This window comes from Sapajus apella, unplaced genomic scaffold (assembly GCF_009761245.1).
Source record: "Sapajus apella isolate SASKATOON/1434 unplaced genomic scaffold, GSC_monkey_1.0 scaffold2, whole genome shotgun sequence".
NCBI classification, from domain to species: domain Eukaryota; kingdom Metazoa; phylum Chordata; class Mammalia; order Primates; family Cebidae; genus Sapajus; species Sapajus apella.
Genome location: NW_022436942.1, coordinates 54,542,846 through 54,570,167, shown reverse-complemented (window position 1 = coordinate 54,570,167; position 27,322 = coordinate 54,542,846). Strand labels below are relative to the sequence as shown.

Sequence of the window (27,322 nt, the reverse complement as noted above, 5' to 3'; positions counted from 1 at the left end):
CTTCTTTTCAGAGTCCTTTCTACCTTTGAATCTTATGAACTTTCTTATCTTCGGATAATTTAAGGACGGGTGGGACATTCAAGTTTTCTAAGGATGATTCAATACGCTTTATTAATAGTTGGTTCCAAGGAGCCAAGTAGTTATTTCACTTAGAAAACACGTCTTTTTACAAACTCTCCAACCATTGGAATGAAGAAAGAGTGTAGGTTCATGGAATGTTATTCAGTCATTTTACCTGTATCATTTAACCTGTATTTAATATTCCTGCTCAAATTGTATTTGGTTTATACCTTTCACCTGAAGAATTTCATAGAAGAGCATTTTAGAAATAAGAGGGTCATGAAAAGATAGCCACGTTCGGCTTCTTCACCAGGGCAGGATGCTACACGTGTATTTTACACAGTGTAGCGTGGTGAAATCTACTAAAGCACATCAATAAGCAATCAGATCAGGTCAGGCAGATAAGAATTGGTGGGTTTCAGGCCTCTTTTTCCTATTTGTGTAATAGATCTGCATTTCGATTTCAATAATATGAACTAATAAGTACTTAGCTTTCTTACTCTTTGTCCTTTAACATTTTGCTAAACTCATTGATTTGAAAAATAGGTCGATTCCTCTATGTACTGATATGTAATCACCAAAAGTACTATACAAAAGAAAATAAAGGTATTATAAATAAGAAGGTATCTATTTCCTTGTACATTGCACTTTGGTCTTCTTGAACTACCAGCTATCTTTAATTGCAGTAGCAACTTTGGGCAAGACTGAAGTCCTATTTCAGTGCAGTTTCTCCTCATTAAACGAACGAACATTTTTATAGCTGTTTACTGCTTAATATGGGCTCACACTCACCTCTGTTTTGTAAAATAAAAACCTTAAAAAAATTATTTGAAGTTCAGGTGTACATGTGCAGGTTTGTTATATAGGTAAACTTGTGTCATGAGGGTTTGTTGTACAGATTATTTTGTCATCCAGGTATTAAGCCTAGTACCCATTAGTTATATTTCCTTATCCTCTCCCTTCTTCCACCCTCCAACCTCCAATAGGCCCTAGAGTGTGTGTTCCCCACTGTGTGTCCATGTGTTCTCATCACTTTTGTAAAATAAAAACTTTCTCTCTGTTCTATAAGTAAGCAAGAATCAGGATGTTTAAATTTTGAAAAGAATATCCCAATCTAAAATCCTGCTCATTGTTTTAACATTCCCCAAATCTAGAGAAAAGTAATATTTTAAAATTATGATTTTTGGTTGGCATGTCTGTTTAGCAAATTGGAGCTTGGAATTATAATAAGTTAGATTTTATACAAGGAAGGCAGTTTATAGTACAAAAATGACATCTGTTTATAATTGTTTGCTTATTTATGACAAAAATCTTAGACCAGGAGCTTATCCTTATTAATTAATATTTATTTAAAGTTAACTTGTTTCTTTCCTCCAGTAAACTGTGGACTCTTGAATGTAGGGACTGTTTTTCATACTCTTTGTATCTCATATTCCTGCTGTAGTCTATTTCTGGCATGTAGAGGACATTCAGAAGTTTGATTAATGGAGGAATTCAATTAGAAAACAGTGCTTAAGCTTAACATGGGCTACACTGATAATAGTGCAAGCTGTATTTCAGAGGTGAGATGGGAAGACCCATGCAGTGCCAGTGCTGAGTGAAGAGAGAGACGTCATGTTTTCTTTTCCTCTCCATCCTTGGAGTCTGTGATGTTGAGAAATTGCTTAATCAGACAAATTCTCAGCTTTCTAAAATTCTTTTCAAATTTTGGTTTATTTACACTGACATTTGATCCTCCAAATTGATGATGACTTTCAAACATTTGTTTCTTTTCATTGAAACTTTCAGAAATATGTAGGTATTCTTTTGGTTTGTGGCTCAAAGAGGTTTTAGTGTCACGGCCAAGGCAGAAGCCAGCAGTTGAACAATAGATATTTCTGACTGCAAACCGTCTTGTCTTCACTAAGTAAGTGGCTGAATGGGAATCAAATCAAGGTGGTTTTTTAGTTTTAGTTTTGTATTTCACCCATAAACCCATGTTTCCCCGCCCCATCACATCCCTGTGGATAGAAAGTAAAAAATGTAAATACAGACATCAAAATGCGGCATAAAGCTTTTTTTTTAAAAAACTCTGCTTTGTTCTAGAAAGAATGGAGACTGCTTGAAGCAACATATATAGTATAAGATTAAAAATAATTTGGAGGAAGAGAGAATAAGGATAGGAGAAACAAAATCCACATCATAAAAGCCCTCTATACATTAAAAGAAGTGGGCCACAGGGTTGACATGGAGCTTCCTACTGGCCTGTGCAAAAAAGGAATCAGATATATATTCCATCTGAACTGATCAGCTGCCAAGAAGTAGAACTGATTTTTGGAAGGTTTAGGGGTGGCATTGTTCAAAGAGTATCCTGTGAAATATAGCAAATTATATCCCATCAATAGTAGAGCTTTTTCTTTTAACTATATATCAGCATCTTGGTCTTGCACGTAGTTGATGTTTAACAAATGTTTCTTAAAAAGTACCAAACTTGTCCACACTCTAGTTTTCTTTATTTTTCTTTCTTATTATAATTTTTGACCAATTTTTAAAAAATAATGTCACTGAAATTTGAAGGGGAATTTTCAAAAGTAATTTGCAAATGATAGTTGAGGCTTAGGACTTGAGATATACAGCTTAAACATTGCATTTTTTGTTTTCTCTTGGTCTAGGACCTGCTTCATGCATTAATTGACACCTAGTGTTTTTGAGACACAGTGCTAAAGCCTGAGAATACAGACCTAAGTAACATTCTCTGTTTTAGAAGCCTCAGTCTAATGGAAAAAGAAATCATTATAATGCAGTACAATAAGTCTTATAGGAAAGGGTAGGGCCAACTGCTATAACAAACACAGGGATATCAAAGGTTTCACAAAAAAAATAGTTGTCCCTATGACACTGTGACACTTCTGATTCTGAACAGATTTGGAAAGTTTAGGCAACATAGAAAACACAATATGTTCCACTAGGAAATGACTAAGGTAATTCATCTATATAAGCATGAGTTATAAACACAATGTACTCAAGTTTTTAAAACAAATTAGCTATTTTGAATAGCTATTCAGAACTAGGTATGAAGAGACAAGAGAGGTACTAGAATATGAGGGAGTAACCCTATTATTTTTAATAAGCTATAAACCATATCCTCTACTAATTTATAGTAAGGATAACAGATGCAGTACCCCAAAAGAAAGTGTCCTGAAATAAATAATTGCCCATTAGGAGGGAAACAGATGGTACTCTCATATCAAATTCAGCTCTCTTAAAAAAATAAAGGAAAACAAACCAGGGTGGAAATTTCTTCCCAAGCAAAAATTGTTGACTCCAGAGAGGTGGGAATCAGGTTTAGTGATTGTCCTTGTGACAATTTCTGAGCTTATTATGCCTGGCTAGCTAATATAAAAGAGGGTAAAAGAGGGGCAGCTTGGAAATGGTGGGTTCTTGGCCTTGTAGCCAGGCCAGATCTCAGAAAAGGAAAAAAAAAAATGCCAGAGGTAGGGAGATCTGATGGAAAGCAGTTCTACCAGTCCAGGGCCTGATCTGGGATAGTAGTGGAAGGAAAGGAAAAGTTATGAAGACATTGTGAAAGAACAAATTCTAAGTGGCTGTGTGGGATTAGGAACTGGGATCAAACCTTAGGTGACTGAAAGAATTCTTTTAACAGAATCAAGAAATCTGGGGAGGAAGCTGATTTAGGGAGTATAAAAGTCATGTTTGGAATTTTTAGGAGCCTATTCAGTATAAGGTGCTATGTCCCATGGAAATCTTGTGTAGACAATTAGACTGAGGTCCTGGGAGGGAATACAACTGTAGAAATAGAATGGCAGGCATCTTCACAGAGATACTAGTTGAAGATGTGGGCATGAGTAAGATCTAGGGAGTGAAGGATATGGCAAGAAAATCAAAGGACCGGGCCTGAAACATTGGGATATAGCCATGTTTGGGAGTTGGAATAAATAAGGGGAAAGGAAAAAAATTAGATAAAAAAACCATTTGTGATTTATGTGTACAGGCAAAGAAGCGAAGGAAGGGGTTTTAACCAGATGACATGGTCCATAAGGGCTGTGAGTAGACAGAGGTCAACGTTATCGGACAGAAAACACTTTGTTGATTGGGGTGGGGGCTGCCCTTTCCCTAGCAAAGGAGCTAGAAGCCAGATTGAAGAAGGGGAGAGGGAGAATGATTGGTGAGGAAGTAGAAGTAGCAGCCATAGATTGTCCTTGGCGGTTAAGAAAGGAAGGAGGGGCTGGGCGTAGTGGCTCATGCCTGTAATCCCAGCACTTTGGGAGGCAAAGTTGGTGGATCACCTGAGGTCTGGAGTTTTAAGACTAGCCTGGTCAACATGGTGAAACTCCCTCTCTACTAAAAATACAAAAATTAGTTGGGCATAGTGGTGCGTTCCTGTGATCTCAGCTACTTGGGAGGCTGAGGCAGGTGAATCGCTTGAGCCCAGGAGACGGAGGTTGCAGTGAGCCGAGTTTGTGCCATTGCACTCCAGCCTGAGCAACACAGCGAGACTCCCATCTCAAAAAAGGAAGGGGGAAAACTAGAATAGTTAGTGGGTAGATCCATCAAGTAGAATTTGGTTTATGGTTAGGAACTTCGGTCTTGTGGCATAGGAAGGTTCAAGATTCTAGGATAGGAGATTAGTTGAGAAATAATTAAAGGTTGTGATTTCTAGGGCTCAGGATTTAGGGGATAGAAAATACTCCGACACTTGTTGCCACTACTGCCCAAAGCAGTTAGTTGTCCTTAATTGTGCATGGCAAGTAGATATGGCCCCCCAACCCTCTGCAGAATCATTTGGTCCAAGTTGCCATACCAGGTTGGGCTTTTTCCAGATATACAACAACAGTGATACACAGTCTGCTGATTTGCTTAATGAATGCAAAGGTTGAAAGTAAACGGAAGTTGGACTACTTGAGCTCTAGGAAGAAATATATTGTGTAGTATATTGAGGAGCCAGAGTGAAAGAAACTTAAGTTATTGGTAAAGTTTTTCATAATAGAGAAAATTTTAGGAGACAGAAGCAAACATATTTTGATTTAGATTTGACTATTACTTTAAAGCCCCAAATTTGTGTGACTGTCCTAGGGTTACTTAACAATATATATGCAAATCTTAGAACCCCAAAATTTTCAGGACGCTTAGAGCCCGAAAAAATGAGACCTAGACTAACTTTTGACTCCTTTAATTCTTGTAATTTCACTCTGTATTTTACTTTCCACAAGCAACTAGTTGTTGTAATCTATAATAGTTTTTTTTCTGGTAAATAAAACAATTTTCTTACTATTTACTAATTTTAGGTTTTGGATACAAAGGACCTTACAATAGAAAAAGTAGTGATCAATGGACAAGAAGTCAAATATGCTCTTGGTGAAAGACAAAGTTACAAGGGATCGCCAATGGAAATCTCTCTTCCTATCGCTTTGAGCAAGTATGCATGTTGTGATCTTTCTCTTTTATAGCTAAATAGTGGGGGAAAATATTTTTAACTAATATAGATGTTTTTCCTTTTTAAAATTTAGTTTGTAAATATGTAATGATTGGTATACTATTTCTGATCTTCTGTTCAGATTGAAGTTGGTACAGCAGTTATAATTTTATGTACTTAGGATACTAAAAACATTGTTTGTAGATAATCCTCACAACAAGGACTTTGGGAATTGTTAGTTTTTAAATGATTCATCCTTTCAATAATATCTAGAGTGATGGTGGGGGCATTCCATCATAAGGAGGCATTTCAAGATAACCTGGGTAGCTTTTACAAGCTGCACATTCCTTGCCCTTGCCCCAGAGGCCAGCTGCATTTATTAATGGGACAACGATAATGCCAAAGGTAGAACTGTTATGGTGTTGCAATCTTGGGATAAGTGCTTTAAATGCATTCTTTTATCTGAGTCTTACAGTGACCCTGTTGGTATGATCTACACTTAAAGATGAGGAAAGGGAACCTTACAGAAATAACTTACTCAAGAAAGTGGCAACCAGAATTGTCCTGTTGGGAGTATATGCCACTTCCTGATATATTGGGGAAGGGAAAAAGGGTGAAAACTATTAGCCTAGAACAAGGGTGATCTACCCCAGTTATTCAGTGGCCAGTGTTTTCATGCCTTCTCTTTCCCTTTAAGAGAAGGGAAACCCTTAAGTCTAACTTGTGAGGTAGATGTTATTCACCCCATTCCACAAGGAAACTGTGGCATAGGGAGGTCAAATAATTTGCCCAAGTTTATAATGCCAGTGAGTGGTAGAGTCAGGATTCCAACATGGGCAGGGCTGCTGGTCTCTAAAGCGCTTACTGTTACCTTATTATCAGTGCTTCTCAAGCTATCTGAGATAAAAGACTAGTTTTTATCCTCTTCAATCTGCCATAGACTGATACTTTTGTAAAATGCAATAAAAAATGAAATAGGAGGAAGAGATGAAATGCAAGCACACATTTTTTTATTATTAGATTCAACAGACATAAAAATGACTGAAAGTTTTGCAATGCTGACTCTCACTTGAATCAGTCCGGTCCTGTCTTGTCCTGGGCCAGTAACACTTTGCAGACTAGCACTGCTCTCTGTCATGCTGTGGCACCTGCTGCTGTGGTAGTTGAAACTCCAAAATGATTTCTTTCCCTTTTCCACTCTAATAAAAGATTAAATGAGGCTGGGTGTGGTGGCTCACACCTGTAACCCCAGCACTTTGGGAGGCTGAGGCAGGCAGATCACAAGGTCAGGAAATCAAGACCATCCTGGCCAACATGGTGAAACCCTGTCTCTACTAAAAAAAAAAAAAAAATACAAAAATTAGCTGGGCTTAGTGGTACGCATGTGTAGTCCCAGCTACTCAGGAAGCTGAGGCAAATGAATCACTTGAACCCAGGAGGCGGAGACTGCAGTGAGCCAAGTTTGTGCCACTGCATTCCAGCCTGGGCAACAGAGTGAGACTTAGTCTACCAAAAAAAAAAAAAAAAGATTAAATGATATCACAGATGCAAAATACGTGACACACAATGGGGCACTCAACCCACGTTAGTTGCCGTTACGCCTTTGCTAACAGTTAGCATGGGAGAAGTCAGAGGACCCAAAGGCAGGGATTTGGGAAGGAAAACTGAGAGGAGACTTACCTACTGAGGATGCGGCATTCCTAGAGCTTACTGTCAGTCAGTGATGAGAATGCATACTCTGTGACTTATAGTATTCAGTGTATGTATTATGAGTTTAAATTTTAACTAGATGGAATTATACTCTACTAATACAGTTATTTGTTTCATACAGAAATCAAGAAATTGTTATAGAAATCTCCTTTGAGACCTCTCCAAAATCTTCTGCTCTTCAGTGGCTCACTCCTGAACAGACTTCTGGGAAGGAACACCCATACCTCTTTAGTCAGTGCCAGGTAAAAAGGATTCCAGAATGATTTCTGATGCAGAAAATTCCCAGCACATAGGGTTGAATGAAGCAAAATGAACAGTGGTTTTATGATATGTGGGTTTTACCTAATGTAATGTTTTAATTTATCTTACAGAAACATAGACAAATTATATATCGTTCACTATGAATACACTGATGCATTACTTTAAAAAAGAAGCTTCTTTCAGTTTGCAAATATGTCCACCTAGATTGGACTTTCTAGGTCTGCTTAGAACTTGGCAGAGAGTAGGTATTCAGTAAATAGTCAGAAAATGGAAGGAAAAAAATTAATAAATAACATGTACTGGTTATGAAAAATACTAATTGTAAAGAAATGGAAAGTGAAAGATTTAATTTCCAAACCTTTGCCAGATGCCATTGCCCAGAGGTAACCACCATTGAATGTAGTGGTGAATATAGTAGCCACCATTGAATATGGAAAGCTATGGAATGTAGCTTTTCCATATTTTTCTTAAACTTTTACAAACATATGTATTATATAAATATATTAGTTGTACCTTTAAAATTACATGACTTGAACTACTTCTATTTTCTGTTTTAAAACTAAGGGTAAAGAGCCATACAATTAAAGACAACCTGTCACAAGGATAATGCATTTCAGAGTGCCTTCTGAAAGAAAAAGACCTACTTTTCATAACAATCAAATAATTTATAATTAAAGGAACTGACTTCATTAAACATTTGCTATATTTCCAAGCATTGTGCTAGGCTCTTTGTATGTTTCATCCTCCCAACATTCCTGTGTGTTAGGCTCAAATTTGAATACAAGTCCATTTTAAAAAGGAATTAGCCAGAGTGAGACTCCATCTAAAAAAAAAAAAAAAAAAAAAAAGGAATTAGCAAATGAATCAGACCCGTTTACTTTCTGTGGCCACTTGAAACATCTTTTTAATCGAAGAAACCCTCAGTTTAATAATCTAAAATAGATATAATGTTCTACACAAGATTGCACAAATTGCACAATCTCTATCTCATGAATATCTGATTTTCAGGCAGTGTTTCTTAATAGAATGTCTATTAACTAAAGTTGGCAAGAAATGCAAGGTTTGTGAGTCATAAAAATGTTAATTTTGAATATATTCCATTTCTTATTGGCAGCAATGTTGGGAATATGGGAAACAGATTTCAGCTCAATTAATAAATTATTATAGCTGATAGGAAACATGTGGACATGATTTTGTTTGACGAATTTGCTTACAGTTGTTCTGTATGCTATTTGCCTGGGTTTGGTCTTATCCAATGAGATACATTTAAAAACCCCTTTGGTATTGCCATGTCACCTAACTAGAGACCATTAAGGAACTCTAGAGGCATGGTCTTGGAACTTTATTTTGGGAGAGAGAACCAGGTGGCTCTTCTAGTCCTACTTAATCCATCTAGAGGTTCTTTGGGAGCCTGTATCTTTGGAGAATTTTCTAGAACCGAAACAAAAAGACCTGGAGTTTGGGGGTTTTAAGAAAGTTTGTGGTAGAATGAAGTATGTTTAGGATTTGTAATAGCTTCAGAGAAGGGAGTTAATATCAGAATTCCTTTAAGTTTAGTAGACTATCTCAATTTAAACTTAAATTCCTTTAAGTTTAGTAGACTGACTTAATTTGGTAGAGTGTCTCAATGGATTTCCATTGCTTACCAGCAGTAGACAGACTTATTTATAAATAGCCCGGGTATAAAATTATAGGTGCTCTTTTATTTTTTTGAGACATGGTCTTACTGTGTTGCCCAGGCTATAGTGCATTGGTGGGAACTTGGGTCACTGCAGCCTATAACTCCTGGGCTCAAACTGTCCTTCCACCTCAGCCTCCTGACCACCATGCCTAGCTAATTTTTTTTGTGTAGAGGTAGGGTCTCACTATGTTCCCCAGGCTGGTCTCAAACTCTGGAGCTCAAGCAATTCTCTCATCTGAGCCTCCCACAGTGCTGGGATCATAGGAGTGAGCCATGGTACCTGGCCTCTGGCCATACTGGATGGAACCAATGTTAATAACAGATTAGTATGGCAGCAGAGAAACACTTTGCCTATGATATGAATGAATATGTCTAGATAGTATTGAGAGAGACTGTTCTTTCTGCCTTCTTTGCATCTTTGTTTTTGCTTTCAAGATTTGCTGCAAGATTGAAGTGTCACGACTATAGCAACATTTTTCAGGCTGTGTTCATTAGGACGCTGGCATCCCATTAGATGTTAAACCAGAGAGAAATGGGTTTTGTGTTAAAGTAAGTGTAAGAAACAGGTTTCTTTATTGTAGGTCTTTTCAGAGCCTTCTGGAGTGTAATGTTCAGTGGCTCTGCAAGACATCGGTGCAGTATGCCATGCTTCTCAGGTCTGTTTCACTACAGAGCCCCTTTTTCTCAGGTTTCTAAAAGCTTCTCACTGGGCACTACCGTCACCCAGAGCATAGAGTAGGAAACAGTGCTTAATAATTTCTCCATGCTTCAGCTGAAATGTGAGAGTTAACCATAGATTAAAGTGGAAAATCTGATTTTGTAAAAGTCCAAGAATCTATTTTTGGACTTTAAAGATCCCAAGAAATGAGACCTATTTTAAATAAATAAATAAATAAATCTGTGTGTGTGTGTGTGTGTGTGTGTGTGTGTGTGTGTGTGTGTGTGTGTGTAAGAACAATGCTGCAATTTTTAATGATTTCTTAATGACTTGATTTATAAGATAGAGAAATAACTATTTCTTCTTGTTTCTCCCTCTTTCAGGCCATCCACTGCAGAGCAGTCCTTCCTTGTCAGGACACTCCTTCTGTGAAATTAACCTATACTGCAGAGGTAATTATTACAAATTATTAGCTGAATTAAATGATGCAAATCAGCAAATACAGTATAAATGATAAGCAGAGATATTAATTGAATTCTTAGAGCTAGAATTATTTATTTATTTATTTTTCTATTTTCCTCCTCTTAGAATTATTTTTCTTAATGAAATTCTACTGAAATATATAAAAAAGAGGCTGTGGCAGTCATTCTGAATCTCTACTTTAAAAGCAGTTTTAAACATTTTAACTGTGGAAAAAAAGGAAATGGAAACCAATCTGACATTTAAAAAGGAATTCAAGATCTTGGATCTAAAAATAAGAACTTAGGAACAATTTTTATTTAACTTTTAAAAATTGACATTTGCAGGATTCAGGTTTCTATAAATGCATTCTGTAGCCATATAAACCTAGTGGGCATATATTCCAGACTTGTCTGTATACAATTCCAACTTACTCCTTTGGTAGGTACCGCTAATCCTTTTTGGAAAAAGTGGACTGTAATTACTAAATAATCCGTATACCAGAGGCTAGACCTACTTAGACCAAGCAAATAGAATGAGTACTAGCCCGTATTTACGGGGCCTTCTTACTTCCCAAATCATCCCACAACCAAATTACACCTAGGATAGTGCAGTGATGTATTATACTTGGAGGCAAAAAATTCCAGGGCTCTGGTTCTTCTCTACCACTTAATAACTGTGTGAAGTCCCAGCTACTCGGGCGGCTGAGGTGGGAAGATCACTTGAACTCAGAAGTTCAAGGCCAGCCTGGGCAACATAGCAAGACTCCATTTCTAAAAAAATAAATAAATAATGATGTGACCCGTGAGCAAGTTTTATGACCTCACAACCTAAGTTGGCTCATGTATATAAGTATCACCACCTAAATGAAGGAAGGTGGCTAAACCACATTATTTCCTGAATGCTTTTGTGCTTTAGAATCTAGAATTGTTGTAGCACTGGTTCAGGAGCTCCTAATTCTGTGCCTGCCTCATCAGAAATTCTGTGCTTTGCCTCCTGAGCCATGCAAGAAGAACATGAAACTCTAGCCCCTGCTGGAATGTATTCTTGCTTGATCATTAATACTTGGCAGAGTTCTTTATTCTGGCATTCGTCAGAAATTAAACTTTCAGAATCACGGAGCTAGGATACACAGTTAAATGACCCATAAGGGTCTTTTCCATACAGATTTCCAGAGAAAATTGTTTGACAATTTTTGGCAATAAATTTTAATTTTTCACAGCTACTACTTTTAAAAGGTTCCTCTATTTGTAACTCCAAGTGTCAAAACAAAGCTGTTCAAAACTATTCTGTCCTACAGTGAGTATAATGTCCTTTTGAATCTGTTTTGTGAGTGTCAGGGGAGCAGGGATGGTGGCTGCCATTGCCAGGCATGGTGCTGGACTCTTATTTATTTCTTGCAACAAGCCTTTGAAGTTTTACACTTACTTGATGGGGAAACTGAGGCTCAGGGGATATATTTATTTGCCCAAGTTTGTTCAGTTAGTTAGTAGATGGCAGAACTGGGATTTTAATCCAGTTTCTACCAAAACTCTGCTCTTAATGTACATGGGTGAATGGATAGAAATTCACGTTCGCTTTTAAAGAAGCCAGTTTTCCATATTGCTAATTTTATTTATAAAACTGATATGTGTATATATATATACTTTTTGTATAGATATATAAACTTTATATATATTTATATATACTTATAAATTTATATATATTTATATATACTTTTATATATATATTTATATACTTACACATTTATATATATTTATATATATATACTTTCTGTGTTCATAGTCTGTTTATCAGTCAAGGGCAGGAAAAGGTTATTTTACATATGTAGTTTAAGACACATAGAAGCTTTTATTTATGACTAGAAATGATTTGTCTCCTTGATTTAGGTGTCTGTCCCTAAAGAACTGGTGGCACTTATGAGTGCTATTCGTGATGGAGAAGCACCTGACCCAGAAGACCCAAGCAGGAAAATATACAAATTCATCCAAAAAGTAAGGTCCTAGGGTCTAGATTTTTGTTTTCATTGGCAGTAAACTACAGTTGGCTTGTACACATCCAGAGGGCAAAATTACTTTTGAAATATTTCAGAATTTTGAGAACAGCTTTTGGTTTTTATTTTCTTCATTTCTTTTTCTTTTGTGCTTTTAAAGGATTTTGTCCTGCTTACAGAGTGTTGCGTTGAAGAGAGGGTTTGTTGTAGAGACAGTAGGGACCGTGCCTGTTTTCATTTTCCCTCACTCCAGTCAGGGGCTGGCTTCCTGTTTTTTTGTGTTCTTACGCTTTCACCTACCCTGGTACTATGGTGTGGGCAAGTGGCTGTTGAGAGTGTCTGCAGATGGAGGAGTCAAGACCGAAAAAGCACTCAGTTACGGTCCTGGTAATTAGACAGGTATCTTTGAGCTTTAATGAACAGCATGTGTATGGATGCGTGAGAGAGAGAGAGAGAACGAGAGAGTGAGAGAGAGAGAGAGAGTGTGTGTGTGTGTGTGTGTGTGTGTGTGTGTGTGTGTGTGTGTTTTCTTAATTGACCTCACAATGCATAATTTGGCTTCCACTGCAGCTTCTGTGGTTCCAAGCTCCCATAACTTTGGCATCTACTTATTGTCAAGTTACTCTGTCTCTACAACATGCCAATAGTGCTTTGAAACAACAAAACATTTTAAAAATCAGAAGGAAAAAGACAAACACACAAGAAAAGCACAGTTGCTTTCTGTGGAGTGCTTTTTGAGACAAGCTTAAAATGCACCTTTTAATAGTATGCGTGATCTTGTTTTTCACATGTGAGAAGCTTTTGTTCCAAGTAGAATAAGAGGAAAATACATGTTTTGAACAATGTTTTGTATCACCATTTCAAGCTATATGTTGCAAATGAGAACTATATGAGAAATATAAAAGGAAAGTTATCCCTACTAATATTAGGAGATTTGAAAGGGAATTTACTTACTTTTAAATCTGAATTGACTTACCACGTGACACTTGTGAACACTAATGGAAGCCCGGCGTGTGCGTTTGTTTGCCCTCTTTAGGTGCCGATTCCCTGCTACCTGATTGCTTTAGTTGTTGGAGCTTTAGAAAGCAGGTGAGCTTTTGGAAAAATTTTCAGGTTTGTGAAAAGATCAAAACTTAGGTGTCTTGAACGTCTCTCAAGGTTAATTGGTTGATGATTTGCCTATTTCTTCAGATAATCAAGCCGACAGTTCTAGAAAAATTCAAATCTAAATATAAAATGTAGGCAGCAAATTAATTTTACATTTAAAAATCTTGACCAGTTACCCCTTAGATTTTTCAAGTATTGTAAAATGAGCATGCTTTTACCTTTAAAGATCTGAATTCTCTTGTAAGCTTGAACAAGTCACTTTTAATCTCTGTTTCTTATCCTAGATATGATAATGTCTTACATTCCTACCTCATAGGGTGGTTATGTGAAACAAATGAGATAAAATATATTAAAGCACTTGGAAGCCTACAAATATTACAGATACGTAAGATATTTTATTAATGTTTTACCAATAGCTAGAGTGCCCTTCCTTCTTAATTTTTTGTTTGTTCTTAGTTTTAAATACACTTAACTGTTTTTCAGTGTGCTGTTCAGTAGTAAGTATATTCACCTTGTTGTGAAATAGATCTTCAGAAATTTTTTACTTTGCAAAACTGAAACTCTGTAGCATTAGATAATAGCTCCTCTCCCCCACCTCCACCGCCAGCCCCTGACTGCCCGTTCTATTTTCTGTTCCTGTGAATTTGACTACTTTAGATAACTTACATAAGTAGAATAGTACAGTATGATTTGTGTCTGGCTTATTTCATCTGGTGTAATGACTTTAAGGTTTATCCAAGTTATAGCATCTGACAGGATTTCCTTCCTTTTCTATTTATTTCTTCTTATAGAAGAGTATTCAACCTTTAAGTGCATATCAAAGTTTATACCCCTTCCTTTTCTAGAATAGTCTTGTAGGCTGGGCTCAGTGGCTCATACCTGTATTCCCATGACTTTGGGAGGCCAAGGTGGGAGGATTGCTTGAGCCCAGGAATTCGAGACCAGCCTGGGCAATATAAGTGAGCCCATGTCTCTACAAAAAAATCAAAAATTAGTCGGGCATGGTGGTGTATGCCTGTAGTCCCAGCGGCTCAGGAGGCTGAGGTAGGAGGACTGCTTGAGCCCAGGAGGCAGAGGCTGCAGTAAGCTGTGATGGTGCCACTACACTCAGCCTGGGAAACAGAGTGAGACCCTGTATCCAATAGTTTCTTATGAGTTGTGACTAGATTTCTATAATTGTGAGATTGAGGGATGAAATGAGACTCCCAAGAGGTCTTTTAAGAGGCAACAAACTAATTGGGGACACTTTGCCTCTTGATTTTCCTATGGCCTAGCCTGTACCTCCTTAGAGAGCTGCATATCTATTGCTGCATATACAACAGCAGGTTTGCAGCTCATGCCATTTAACCTCATCCCTTTCCCAGAAGCACATGATAAATGTACTCTCACTGTAAGGTTTTGTCTGTAAGATGTTAAATACCTTTTAGAATCAGATGAACCATTTGCTGTGAATTTCTTTTTTATTAAGCTTTTTAATCTTGCAGGCAAATTGGCCCAAGAACTTTGGTGTGGTCTGAGAAAGAGCAGGTGGAAAAGTCTGCTTACGAGTTTTCTGAGGTTGGTCATGTAGTTTTTCTTTGTAATCGTTGTGATAGACAGTAGATTGAAGATTTTCAGTGTGAAATGTGATAGTTTTAAGTGATACAGGGAAAAAATCAGATTGTCTTTTATGTAGATTTGCAGTTGCTACACTCTTTTTATCCTTTTCATTTAAAGTAAGCATCAACTTGTAACCTTCATAGAAAGCAGTATACGATTTTAAGAAATGTACAATGCTGATAATTAAGAGATACAAACATATATGTGTTCATTTTTCAGACTGAATCTATGCTTAAAATTGCAGAAGATCTGGGAGGACCATATGTATGGGGACAATATGACCTATTGGTCCTGCCACCGTCCTTCCCTTATGGTGGCATGGAGAATCCTTGCCTTACTTTTGTAACCCCCACTCTACTGGTAAGTGTAAATATTTCTTCATTTGAAATTGCCATCTTTCAAAAATACACTTAGCTAGAATGAACCTTAAGAGTCCTAATAATATGTGTGTGTGTGTGTGTGTGTGTGTGTGTGTGTGTGTGTATATGTATGTAAAGAACCCTAGAGTCCTAATAATGTATATACATATAAAAATCTTCTCTTGTTCATGTAACCCTTGTTTCTAATTTTATTGTTTATTGTGGTTATCACAATCTCGTTTCTTTTTTGTTTTTGTTTTGAGATGGAGTCTGGCTCTGTTGCGCAGGCTGGAGTGCAGTGGCATGATCTTGGCTCACTGCAGCCTCTGCCTCCCGGGTTCAAGTGACTCTCCTGCCTGAGCCTCCTAAGTAGCTGGGACTGTACGCGCACATCACCACGCCCAACTAATTTTTGTACCTTTAGTAGAGACGAGGTTTCACCATGTTGGCCAGGATGGTCTCGATCTCATGACCTCATGTTCCACCCGCCTCAGCCTCCCAAAGTGCTAGGCTCATAGGCACGAGCCACCACGCCTGGCCTCAATCTCGTTTTTTTTTTCTTTTTTTTTTTTTGAGACGGAGTTTCGCTCTTGTTACCCAGGCTGGAGTACAATGGCGCGATCTCGGCTCACCGCAACCTCTGCCTCCTGGGTTCAGGCAATTCTCCTGCCTCAGCCTCCTGAGTAGCTGGGATTACAGGCACACGCCACCATGCCCAGCTAATTTTTTGTATTTTTAGTAGAGACGGGGTTTCACCATGTTGACCAGGATGGTCTCGATGTCTTGACCTTGTGATCCACCCGCCTCGGCCTCCCAAAGTGCTGGGATTACAGGCTTGAGCCACCGCGCCCGGCCTTCAATCTCGTTTTTGAAAGGAAAATAATCTGGCCATTTAGGGAAGGAGAATATTATGTTCATGGTATTTGGGGATGTTGGGTGTGGGGGTGCTGTGTAACAACAATTCATTGATAAATTATGTATCCAGACAAACAAACTAAACCATTTACACTTGGTAAATTTAAAAAAATTTAGGTACAGTGAAAAAAAAATCAGTACACCATGTATAGGAAAGGATTAGGCCCATGGTACACTGCTATGCCTGTGAGCTACTTTAAATTCTTCCTAGAACCAAATGAGTGATGAATTAGCAATAAAATAAGTAAAATACACCACAGGACACATAGGACACTCTAAAGTTTTATTTAATATATTTTGGGTAATAGGAGAGAAAGAAAGTGATGGGTAAATAAGAGCAGATATAAAAATGGAAGTAGAAGGAATGTTTCATGGAAGTTAGACACAAATAGACTGGCTCTCATTGTATTGCAAAAATTCCCTAGAATTAGGGCAAGAAAAAATGATGCTAATTTTTACTTCTGTATTTTTTTGTGTTTTCAATTAATGTCTCTTTTAACCTCTTTGACGTGCTGTAGTAGAAATGCAGTGAACCACCAGTGCCAGTATACTAGGTGTTTAGGTAGGCAATGTTTTAGATAGTCTGTAATTTGATTACTAAAATACTAACATAATTTTCTTTTTTTGTAGGCAGGAGACAAGTCACTCTCCAATGTAAGTTTAACTTTTTCATTATGGCTTTACTGTCAAGAAGTGTTACAATCAACTGATTTTAAAACGCTCTTTGCATTTTTACGTTAAAGATATAGTTATAAAAGACAATTTGGGGACTCTTGTCACATTATTATATTAACAATTAGATTTAGTAGATTTAAGGACATTTTATGGTTTGATCTTTTCATATATTTATGAAACATGTTTAATGCAGTGATTTATCTAGTATTTTCTAAGTAATTTGTGTTTTCTAATTACTTGATATCGTATTTGTATGTGTGTCTTTGGTTAAATTAAAGATTTTTGCTGAACTAACTCCCTGAAAGTCTCAGCTAATATTTTTTAACAATTGAGTAACACAGAGTGTTTACAGAATGGGTTATTTTAGGTTAAGATAATCAGTCTTACTATTAATCACTTGCACTGTTTTCTGTAGGTCATTGCACATGAAATATCTCATAGCTGGACAGGGAATTTAGTGACCAACAAAACTTGGGATCACTTTTGGTAAGATTTTTGTTATGGTTTATTTATTGGCTCTTGTTACTGATTTTTTTTTCCCCTGCCTCCTACCACTCAGAATTGTTTTGTGTATATCTCTTGTTTTTCTTCATTGCCATCTCTTTTGTAGGCAGGGATTTTTTTTTTTTAATTGGAGACAAGGTCTCACTCTGTTGCCCAGGCTGTAGTGGAGTGGTGTGATCTCCGCTAACTGCAACTCCAGGGTTGCAGTCCTCCCTTCTCAGCCTCCCAAGTGGCTGAGACTACAGGCACATGCTACTGTGCCTGGCTAATTTTTGTATTTTTTGTAGAGACAGGATTTTACCATGTTGCCCAGGCTGGTCTCGAACTCCTTAGCTCAAGTAATCTGCCCACCTCTGCCTCCCAAAGTGCTAAGATTACAGACATAAGCCACCATGCCCAGCCAACAGGATTTTTTTTTTTTTTTTTTTTTTTTTTTTTTAGGTGGAATCTCACTCTGTTGCCCAGGCTGGAGTGCAGTAGCATGATCTCGGCTCACTGCAACGCCTGCCTCCCAGTTCAAGCGATTCTTGTGCCTCAGCCTCCTGAGTACCTGGGACTACAGGTGCATGCCACCATGCCCAGCTAATTTTTGTATTTTTAGTAGAAATGGGTTTTGCCGTGTTGGCCAGGCTGGTCTCGAACTCCTGACCTTGATTGGCCTCCCAAAGTGTTAGGCTTACAGATGTGGACCACCGTGCCCAGACAACAAGGATATTAAAAAAAAATTCTGTAACACTTATTATAGTGTTAGGTTCACTCTAGGTGTTAAGTTTATGTTTGTCTAGTTCCTGATACAGTCACACTTTTAACATGTGGGCATGCAAGAGCAGAACCAGGGCTTAACTTTCCCTGCTGCCATCTGCTGGGCTGGGCTTCCCATTGGTCTGGATTGACTGCCTGGGAGCCAGATTTGGCTTAGACTGTAGTGGTCATGCCTTACAACTGCTTTCCTCTGTAGAAAAGCCAAAAAGAAAATATCTTCTTGATTGAAATGCCTTTTCTTCTCTGCCGTGTCCGTGCTTTTATTAAAACACTTTTTTTCAGGTTAAATGAGGGACATACTGTGTACTTGGAACGCCACATTTGCGGACGATTGTTTGGTGAAAAGTTCAGACATTTTAATGCTCTGGGAGGATGGGGAGAACTACAGAATTCGGTAAAGGAGTCAAAGTTTTAAAAACCTTCATCTGAAGTTGTATAGGTGTTAAAAACTGAGTTTTTGTAAAAGCACCTTTACTATGTAGCAACCAAAAAGTCATTTTTACAAATGTGGAAAGTGAAGTCGATGCTGGTATAACATTGTATTGATCCCATGCCATTCATTTTTCTGTGTAAGGTAGTTTTGATGACCTGGTCTAAACTGGGAGCTATGGGACCTCGCTGGTCTTTGCTATTAATATAGCTGTTTATTGTGTTTGAATTTTATTTGGTACATTTATGTCATTTTTTAAATGCTGTCTCCTGAAAGCCGAATTTGCTGACCAGGCATTAAATCATTTTTCTAGTCTTTGTATAAGAATAAAGCCTATATTATTGAGCAAGAAATATCAGAGAACATTACATAAGTAAGCATTCTATTAATAGATTTCCAGAAGTGTATGCCAACATACCCTAGTATTCCAATCTCCAAGTTTAAGTTCTAGATTCCCCTAAAGTTACACCACTGAGTGAAGTAATACTTCCTTATTAGCTTATTTGTGTGGTGATACAGTCTTTCTATACGAATATCCATCTAATTTCATGTCTTGCAGGTGAAGACATTTGGGGAGACACATCCTTTCACCAAACTTGTGGTTGATCTGACAGATGTAGACCCTGATGTAGCTTATTCTTCAGTTCCCTATGAGAAGGGCTTTGCTTTACTTTTTTACCTTGAGCAACTGCTTGGAGGACCAGGTGAGTAGTGGGTATTTTATAATTTTTTTATTTTTATTTTTATTTTTGAGGGTAACAATTAGGAAGAATTGTAAACTATTGTTTTGTGCCATTTAATACTTCCAATTCATTCTGCATGTAGCTGCTGAAGAAATCTGTATTGTTTTCTAATGTTTCTCTCAATTTAAAACCATTAATAACCCCTAAGGTTTAAATTATGCTGCTTCATTTAAAAAAAAAAAAATCTCATTAGTTTTTGAAATTAGGATAGTAGTACTCCCTGAAAACATTTCTATGGTACAGAAGTTTATAAGAGTAACAAGTGAGAGTCCATCAACCCCTTTCCACTCCCCAGGGGTAACCACTGTTAGCGGTTTGGTGTGTATGGCTCCAGATCTTTTTCTAGGTGTAAATTAACAAGCAGACAAATAAATACATATAATTATTTTAATTACAAAAAAAGGATCATACTGTACATTGGTTCTGCATTTGTGTTTTGTTTTGCTCAATATTTCACATACATCCTATGTCAGTACATACAAATCTGTCTGATACTTTTTAATGCCATCATGCTATTTCATTACAAAGATATGCTGAGTTATGTACCCATCCCCTGTTGGACATTGAGGTGTTCTCCTGGTTAATTGACTTGGAAGGCTGTCTGTCACCTGGATCCATTCCACCTGTCCAGTCTTATTTTTCTCCTTTCTAGTCATATGAGGGTTAATTGCTTTTAAAGCTTGGGTTGTACATTCCTTTTTTGTGTTACCCCCTTATCTATAATTAGAAGTTCTCTTCTCCCTTCCACTGAATTACATATATTCTTCAAGGCCCAACTTAAGTCCCACCTCCTTTTCTGAACATCCTTTCACTCTGAAAATTTTCATAGATTTCCTTATTCTCTGAATGTTCTCTGTTCTCTGTAGTTAATAGTACAATGCCAAACACACAAAATGTCACATAACTACCTTTCATGAATTGATTTCTTTTCTTTTTTACTCTTAGAGGTTTTCCTAGGATTCTTAAAAGCTTATGTTGAGAAATTTTCCTATAAGAGCATAACTACTGATGACTGGAAGGATTTCCTGTATTCCCATTTTAAAGATAAGGTTGGATTTTAAAACCTTTTCTATTTTTCATGCTCAGTATAATCTATTTATTGACTGATTAGGTTAACTTGAATTATCTAATAATAGTATTGGTTCAGAACTTGTTATAGAACTCGATCTCTCATTGCATATTTTTTCTATCTTAAATGTGATCGCAACCACGTGAACTAACTGTAGAATTTTCCTACTTCAGAGAGATCGTCAATAATAGGTTCAGAATTTGATTTTCTATAAGTGCTTAATTTTTCTATTTTATTTAACAGCATACTAGTGATGAATATAAATTTTAGAAGATAGATGACGTGATGGATATATTAATTAGCTTGACTTAGTCCACGTTGAATACATATATCAAAACAGTGCATTGTGTCACATAAGTATACACAATTATGATCTATCAATTTAAAATATTTTTATTTTTTATTACTTTTTTTTTTTTAAGATGGGGTTTCTCCATGTTGGTCAGGCTGGTCTTGAACTCCTGACCTCAGGTGATCTGCCAACCTTTGGCTTCCCAAAGTGCTGGGATTACAGGCATGAGCCACCATGCTTGGCCTAAAATATTAATTTTTAAAAGAAATTTAGAAATTATTTTGATATGGCAGAGTAGACAAAATTATATATCTAAGGACTTAGAAGTTTGTTTAAATTTTTTTTTTCAACAGGAAAGGGTATTCTGTTGTAAACTGTGAATTCTTACTATTCACAGGTTGATGTTCTCAATCAAGTTGATTGGAATGCCTGGCTCTACTCTCCTGGACTGCCTCCTATAAAACCCAAGTACGTACTTGCCTGCTAATGCTTCCTTCTCATTCTCCTAAATCCTAGAGCCCCTCAAAATATCAGAAAGAATAATATGCGTTCTTGAAACTGTTACTAGTTAATGATGAGAGCAGAGTTCTTAAGGTGTTTTGGCCTTAGCCCTGAGGCCAAAAGAATAATTCCCGCAGTTTACAAGTATGGTTTTTCACTTCAAGTAATTATTGATTGGCTCTTTTCTGCACAAGCATGGTGAGGGATTTAGAAAAGAATAAGCTATTGTCTCTTCCTTCAAACTTTTGCAATAAAAATATTTTGTAAGTATTATGTTAATTACAACACTGTTGTAAGTTATTATCCCCATTTCCCAAGGAGGTACGTTAGATTTAGCTAGGTAAAGTATCTTGCCCTAGGTTGCATAGCTAGTAAGTAGTAAAAGTTGGGACTCAAACCCTGGCAATTTTATTGCCTCCAATAACCTTCCTTCTTCGCTCCTCCCCACCCCATCACTCTGTGGCCCAGGCTGGCATGCAGTGGTGTGGTCTTAGCTCACTGCAACCTCTGCCTCCTGGGCTCACATGATCCTCCCACCTCAGCCTTGCAAGTAGCTGGGATCACAGATGCGCACTATCATACCCAGCTAAGTTTTTGTATTTTTGTGAGAGGCAGGGTTTTACCATGTTGCCCAGGCTGGTCTCGAACTCCTGAGCTCAAGTGATCTGCCTGCCTTCGCCTCTCAGAGTGCTAGGATTACAGGCATGAGCCACCATGCCTGGCCTCAATATACTGCTTTTTATACTGAACCTTCTCCTTAAATCGGACCTGAACCCTGGTCTTTCACAAGTTATGTGAGAATACTGACTATTGCATGTTCCAGCCTCTTGTTGCCTTTCTTCTGGTTTACTGACATTGCCTATCAGCTTCTCTTAAACAGGCCAGTGTTTAATTGATGTGCAGGGGAGCAGCAGGAGAGAAGCTAGGAAACAAGGCCTAGTTATGCTTGTTTGTAAAGCACTTTAAATAGCCAGGCTGAGAAGGGTTTGGTTGATAAGTTATTGGGAGTTTTGAGTATAGAAGAGATGTGGTCAGAGTTGCCCACTAACTGGGCAGTCCTGGTTATCACAGACTCTGGTGGGAAACAGGAGCTCAGTCAGGGAGGGGTGATTACAATAGAATGTTTCGAGTTTTGTTTTGGAAACAGACAGGTGGCACAAATTATCAGTAAACCCTTTTAACATCTATAAAAGGTATCAGCAAAAATAATACTCTAGATTTTTTTTTCTAGCACTTACAGTGTTGAAGAAGTGCTGTACATTATCTTGTTAATTCTTACAACAGCCTTACCAGAGATTATGAGGACCTGAAGTAATACAAAGGCAGTGGGAAAAGAAAGGAGTAATTGAGAGAAGAGATGTCTGGGGGTTAGAATCTATTGGCAACTGATTGGCTGTGGGGAGAAAAGAAGAAATTAAAAATGACTGAGCAGAGATGTTGTAAAGATTCAGCTCAATCCAGCATACATTTGTTGTCAGGCACTAATATGATGAATAAGGAATTCACAGAGCGAACATGTATGTATCAGGTAATTATTAATATAAAGAAAAGTATTTAAAAAAATACCGAGTAAGTGTTGCAGTTGAGGAAACTATTAATTTTAATGGTTATGGATTTGGATATCGTCTTGGAGATGACTAACAAAGAAGAATACAAGAAGTAAAGTTTAGAACCTTAGAGGTTCTCCATTGAGAGCTAGGACAGAGGAAAGATACTAGTGAAATAAATGGAAAATTAAAAAGAGCTTTCAAAGGTTAGTTCATTATTAAGAAAGCTGTGGGAAGAAATACTTTAAAAGCGGTACGGAGAGTGGTCAGCAGTGCAGTGTGCTGTATAATTATGAGGAGGCTGAGAATAAAAGCATAGAACTTGGAGTTTGGAGTCTTTTCAAAGACTCTAACTTCAGGGACCTGATAAGGGCAAAAGACAGTTCCTGGAAGTTTAAGAGTGGGGAAGGCTTTGACCATTGCTTTTAAAATTAGAGAAATCTGGGTAGAAAATTAGTTCTTGGAAAGGGCTTCTTTGATATTACCACTGCTAAGGAATCCTTTTTGGGCCTTGGTTCATTCTAGATTCCTTAAGATTGCTTTCAAGTAATACCAAAGTGCTGGAGGAACCCTGGAATCATTCCTGTGCCCAGGAATGCCCAGGAATTCTGTAAAGAGAGAGTATCTTAGAAAATCTCAAACCACAGAAAATACTTTGATCCATTGCACGGAATCTTGGCTTCCATGATCCTCTTTTTATAATGCTCTCATCATTTGTACATGTATTTAAATATCTCTTGAGTCTATCCACATCTCTCCATTTCTACCACCACAGTTCAAGTTCAGTCTCATGTCTTCACATCCTGGAAGACTGTTCTGGCACCCAAACTGGGCACTTGTATCTTTTCTGACTTCTCCCAGCCACTCCACATTAAAGCTAGAGTAAACCTTTAAAAGCACAAACGTGTCATGGTGTCCTCCTGCTTAGCATTCTCCACTGATGTCTCCTTGTTCTTGGGCTAAGACAAAATCCTTTAATGGGGATTCTAAGCTACTAACAGTCTAGTTCCCTTTGCATCAGTCACACTGGCAGTTTTGTGATTTCTCGAACTCTCCGTGTGTCCTCCAACATAGTACATGAGCGTGCTGTTCCCTCTACCTAGAGCCCTTTGCCCAGTTAATTCCAATCTCAGCTCAAGAACCACTTCCTCATGGAAGCATTTCTTGACATCCCTGCCCAGGTCAAATCTTCCATTCTAGGGCTTCTTAGTGCTCTTTCCTCTCTTCGCAGCATTTGCACAGTTCTAACTGTACATTTATTTGTGTGATTAAAGTATTTCCCCTTTGCTATACTGTAAGCACCATGAGAACAAGGTACATATCTGGTTTTGCTCTTTACTTTTCTTAAGACTTTGCCGTAAGTAGGGTCCTTTGCCAGGCTAATTCTTAACTTAGTACTTTTAATTACACTTATAAGGAAGTTTCAGGACACTAAGAAACAGACCAGCCAAAAGTTTTCTACTTGCCCATTTTTTTCTTTTTTGAGACATAGTCTAGCTCTGTCACCCAGGGTGGAGAGCAGTGGCATGATCTTGGCTCACTGCAACCTTTGCCTCCCGGGTTCAAGCAATTCTCCTGCCTTGCCTCCTGAGTAGCTGGGACTACAGATGCATGCCACCACGGCTGGCTAATTTTTTGTATTTTTAGTAGAGATGGGGTTTCACTGTGTTAGCCAGGATGGTCTCAATCTCCTGACCTCATGATCTGCCTGCCTTGGCCTCCCAAAGTGCTGGGATTACAAGCGTGAACCACTGCGTCCAGCCTTTTCTACTGTTTTTTAAGAAATCAATGCTGTTGTTTTAGTTGAAGGCAGTGTACTGCCTGAGCAGCCAAGGACCTCTGATCCCACCTGTTCTTGAGGACAAAATGGCATGCCTGCAGTCTACAATCTGACACTTCATGTAATAAACTGGCAGCTGCTTCGAGGTGGGAGCTGTGTTGGCTCCTTTATTATCTCCTCTAGGGAACAAATGGGGAGTACTAGTCACAACTCTCTTAAAGGGAGGTTCAGTGGTAACTTCTAATCAGAACTTACTTCATTTAGGCCTTAAGGGGAAGGTGCCTCTCTGTTCTCTAATACAAGCATTTCAGAGTAAGCAAGCACGATTTATAGATAAAGAGGGAAGTTTTGCAAGAATTTTGCGCATACTACATGTTCTTTTCCATTGTTGCAAACTATATGACTTCTAAGCTGAGAACACACAAATGTTGATATAATTTGCTTTGGTTAACAATTACAATGTGTTAATTTTATTTTCTTCTGAAAAGAAAGGAATGGAATCATTACACATGGTATCAGACTCTCTCAAAGGTCTAGAATCTAGAACAGTGCCAGTTATGTAGCAGGTGCTTGCAGGTTTGTTAGATGATTAGATGTTTGGAACAACAAAGTAAAATCCATGAGAACAAGGACTTTGTGTTGTTCATCATGTTGTCTTTTGAGTGCCATATTTACTGCCATACACTAAATATGTGCAACTGATTTCAACTACTTTAACATATACTACTTGAGCACATGACAGTCTTTTACTGAGGTGCTTTGGCATTCTCTCTAAAAGTTAGACAGGTGTTTCATTAGTGTGGATTAATCCACTTGGATTTGTGAGTATGTAAGTTAGGTAAAATATTTCCTATTTTCATCACTTTGGAGTTTGTTTTCCTTATTTAAAAGGGACTTTGAAATTTATGTACTGTAGCTTTAAAACTGCATTTCTGCAAAAGCATGGGCATTTTTATACAATTTAATCTTTAACTTTTATCTTTGCAGTTATGATATGACTCTGACAAATGCCTGTATTGCCTTAAGTCAAAAATGGATTACTGTAAGTAATAATGTGTGGTTTTTTTTATTCCTTTTTGAATTGTGAAATATGTCTTTACTCATGAAGGGGGAAGGGTAATTTAAATCACAAAAAATTGTATTTGGAAAGGCTATTTGAAAGTCAGATTTATATAAGGTGATACTATATCTATTCTCAACGTAGAAGATTAAGAGTTTGTTTTGAGACAGGGTCTTGCTCTGTTGCCCAGGCTGGAGTGCAGTGGCACGATCATGGCTCTTGCAGCCTCAACCTCCTGGGCTCAGTCAGTCACCCCCACCTCCACCTCCCAAGTAGCTGGGACTACAGGTGTGAGCCACCATGCCTGGCTAATTTAAAACTTTTTGTACAAACAGGGTCTATGTTGTACAGGCTGGTCTCAAACTCCCAGTCTCCAGCGATTCTCCCACTGTGCTAGAATTACAGGCACAAGCCGCTGTGCCCAGAAAATTAAGTTTTATGGGGGGGAAAAAACAGATGTTGAGGGCATTAATCCTGATGTTTCTTGCTGCTTAACTCTTAAAGTATGCAAAAGTATTTGTATCTTACCTTTCTTCTTTTCCTTTTAAATAATTTATAAGATACTGCTTCCAATATGGCAATTACACATACCACCTAAATGTAAAATGATCTTGGGTGACTAACTGCTAATGCTCTTAGTGATGGGAAGAATCGAGGCACTTTTGCTTTGTCAGTAACTTTGTTCACTTTCTATGAAGCTTCTTAAAGAGAAGCTTCTTCATATACGTACTAAAATATAACCCTTTCTGAAGCCAAAGTAAGGACATGCCCTGGATAATCCTTTAATGAAAAAATGACAGAAAATTTAGGAATAATTTCATTCCTATTAATTTGCAACAGATATATAACTTTTTAATTTCAACTTTTAAGTTCGGGGGCATATGTGCAGGTTTGTTACATGTGCACATTGTATGATGCTGAGGTTTGGGGTATGTTTGATCCCATCACCCAGGTACTGAGCATAGTACCCAATAGTTTTGCAATCCTTGCCCCCCTCCCAGTAGTCCCCAGTGTCTGTTGTTGCCACTTTTATGTCCATGAGTACCTAGTCGTTTAGCTCTCTTATATGTGAGAACATGCTGTATTTGGTTTTCTGTTCCTGTGTTAATTCACTTAGGATAATGGCCTCCAGCTGTGCAACCAATGTAGCTGTTGCCTTTTGAAACTTGTTTCTAAAGCTTACTTGGCCAGTATTTCTTCACATATTACTACGTACAAAATGCTGCATCACACACTATGAAAAATAGAGATGGATTTACTTTTGAAGCATCTATGGTTTAATTAAGACATTAGATAGATTCATGCAGGAATAATAAACGCTAAGCAGTAAGTGATGAGCAGCATGAAGATGATACAGGTGAAGTAAGAGGTCGACAGAAGGAGCCATTACAGAACTTCCACCTGGGGCTGGGGGAGTTTGAACTGGCTGCAGCCTCAGAGAGCACTTCTTACAAAAGCCAGATTTGAAGATGGTTAGGTCACGGATGAGGTGCTGGAGGACCTTCCGGTGAGAAGAACAGTGTTTAAGCAAAGGATTCTATTGAAAGCAGCAACAAAACTTAGTATTAGAAATTTTTCTTTTGGCACCCCTCTTTCATTGGTTTGCCTATGATTTGATAAGGTAAGATTTCATAATTAGAGACACAACTGACATAAACACATTTGGAACAATGCAGCTGACTTAGTGCAGGAATGAACAAGTGGGAGCAGAAGAGCCACAGACACCAGAGGGCAGCCTACCTGC

At 37.8% G+C, this 27,322-nt stretch overlaps 1 protein-coding gene across 3 annotated transcripts in view; it reads left to right on the top strand.

Annotated features, from left to right (window-relative positions):
- Positions 1 to 27,322, top strand: part of LTA4H (leukotriene A4 hydrolase) — a 36,047-nt gene that overhangs the window by 1,044 nt on the left and 7,681 nt on the right. For all 3 annotated transcript variants that reach the window (XM_032298567.1, XM_032298559.1, XM_032298574.1), the window contains exons 2-15: positions 5,346 to 5,476; positions 7,305 to 7,425; positions 10,167 to 10,235; positions 12,132 to 12,236; positions 13,272 to 13,324; positions 14,827 to 14,899; positions 15,161 to 15,301; positions 16,846 to 16,869; positions 17,306 to 17,376; positions 18,439 to 18,550; positions 19,146 to 19,290; positions 20,275 to 20,378; positions 21,088 to 21,158; positions 25,506 to 25,560. In XM_032298567.1, the coding sequence (XP_032154458.1) occupies positions 5,346 to 5,476; positions 7,305 to 7,425; positions 10,167 to 10,235; positions 12,132 to 12,236; positions 13,272 to 13,324; positions 14,827 to 14,899; positions 15,161 to 15,301; positions 16,846 to 16,869; positions 17,306 to 17,376; positions 18,439 to 18,550; positions 19,146 to 19,290; positions 20,275 to 20,378; positions 21,088 to 21,158; positions 25,506 to 25,560 (1,275 nt within the window). The remainder of the gene's footprint in view (positions 1 to 5,345; positions 5,477 to 7,304; positions 7,426 to 10,166; positions 10,236 to 12,131; positions 12,237 to 13,271; positions 13,325 to 14,826; positions 14,900 to 15,160; positions 15,302 to 16,845; positions 16,870 to 17,305; positions 17,377 to 18,438; positions 18,551 to 19,145; positions 19,291 to 20,274; positions 20,379 to 21,087; positions 21,159 to 25,505; positions 25,561 to 27,322) is intronic.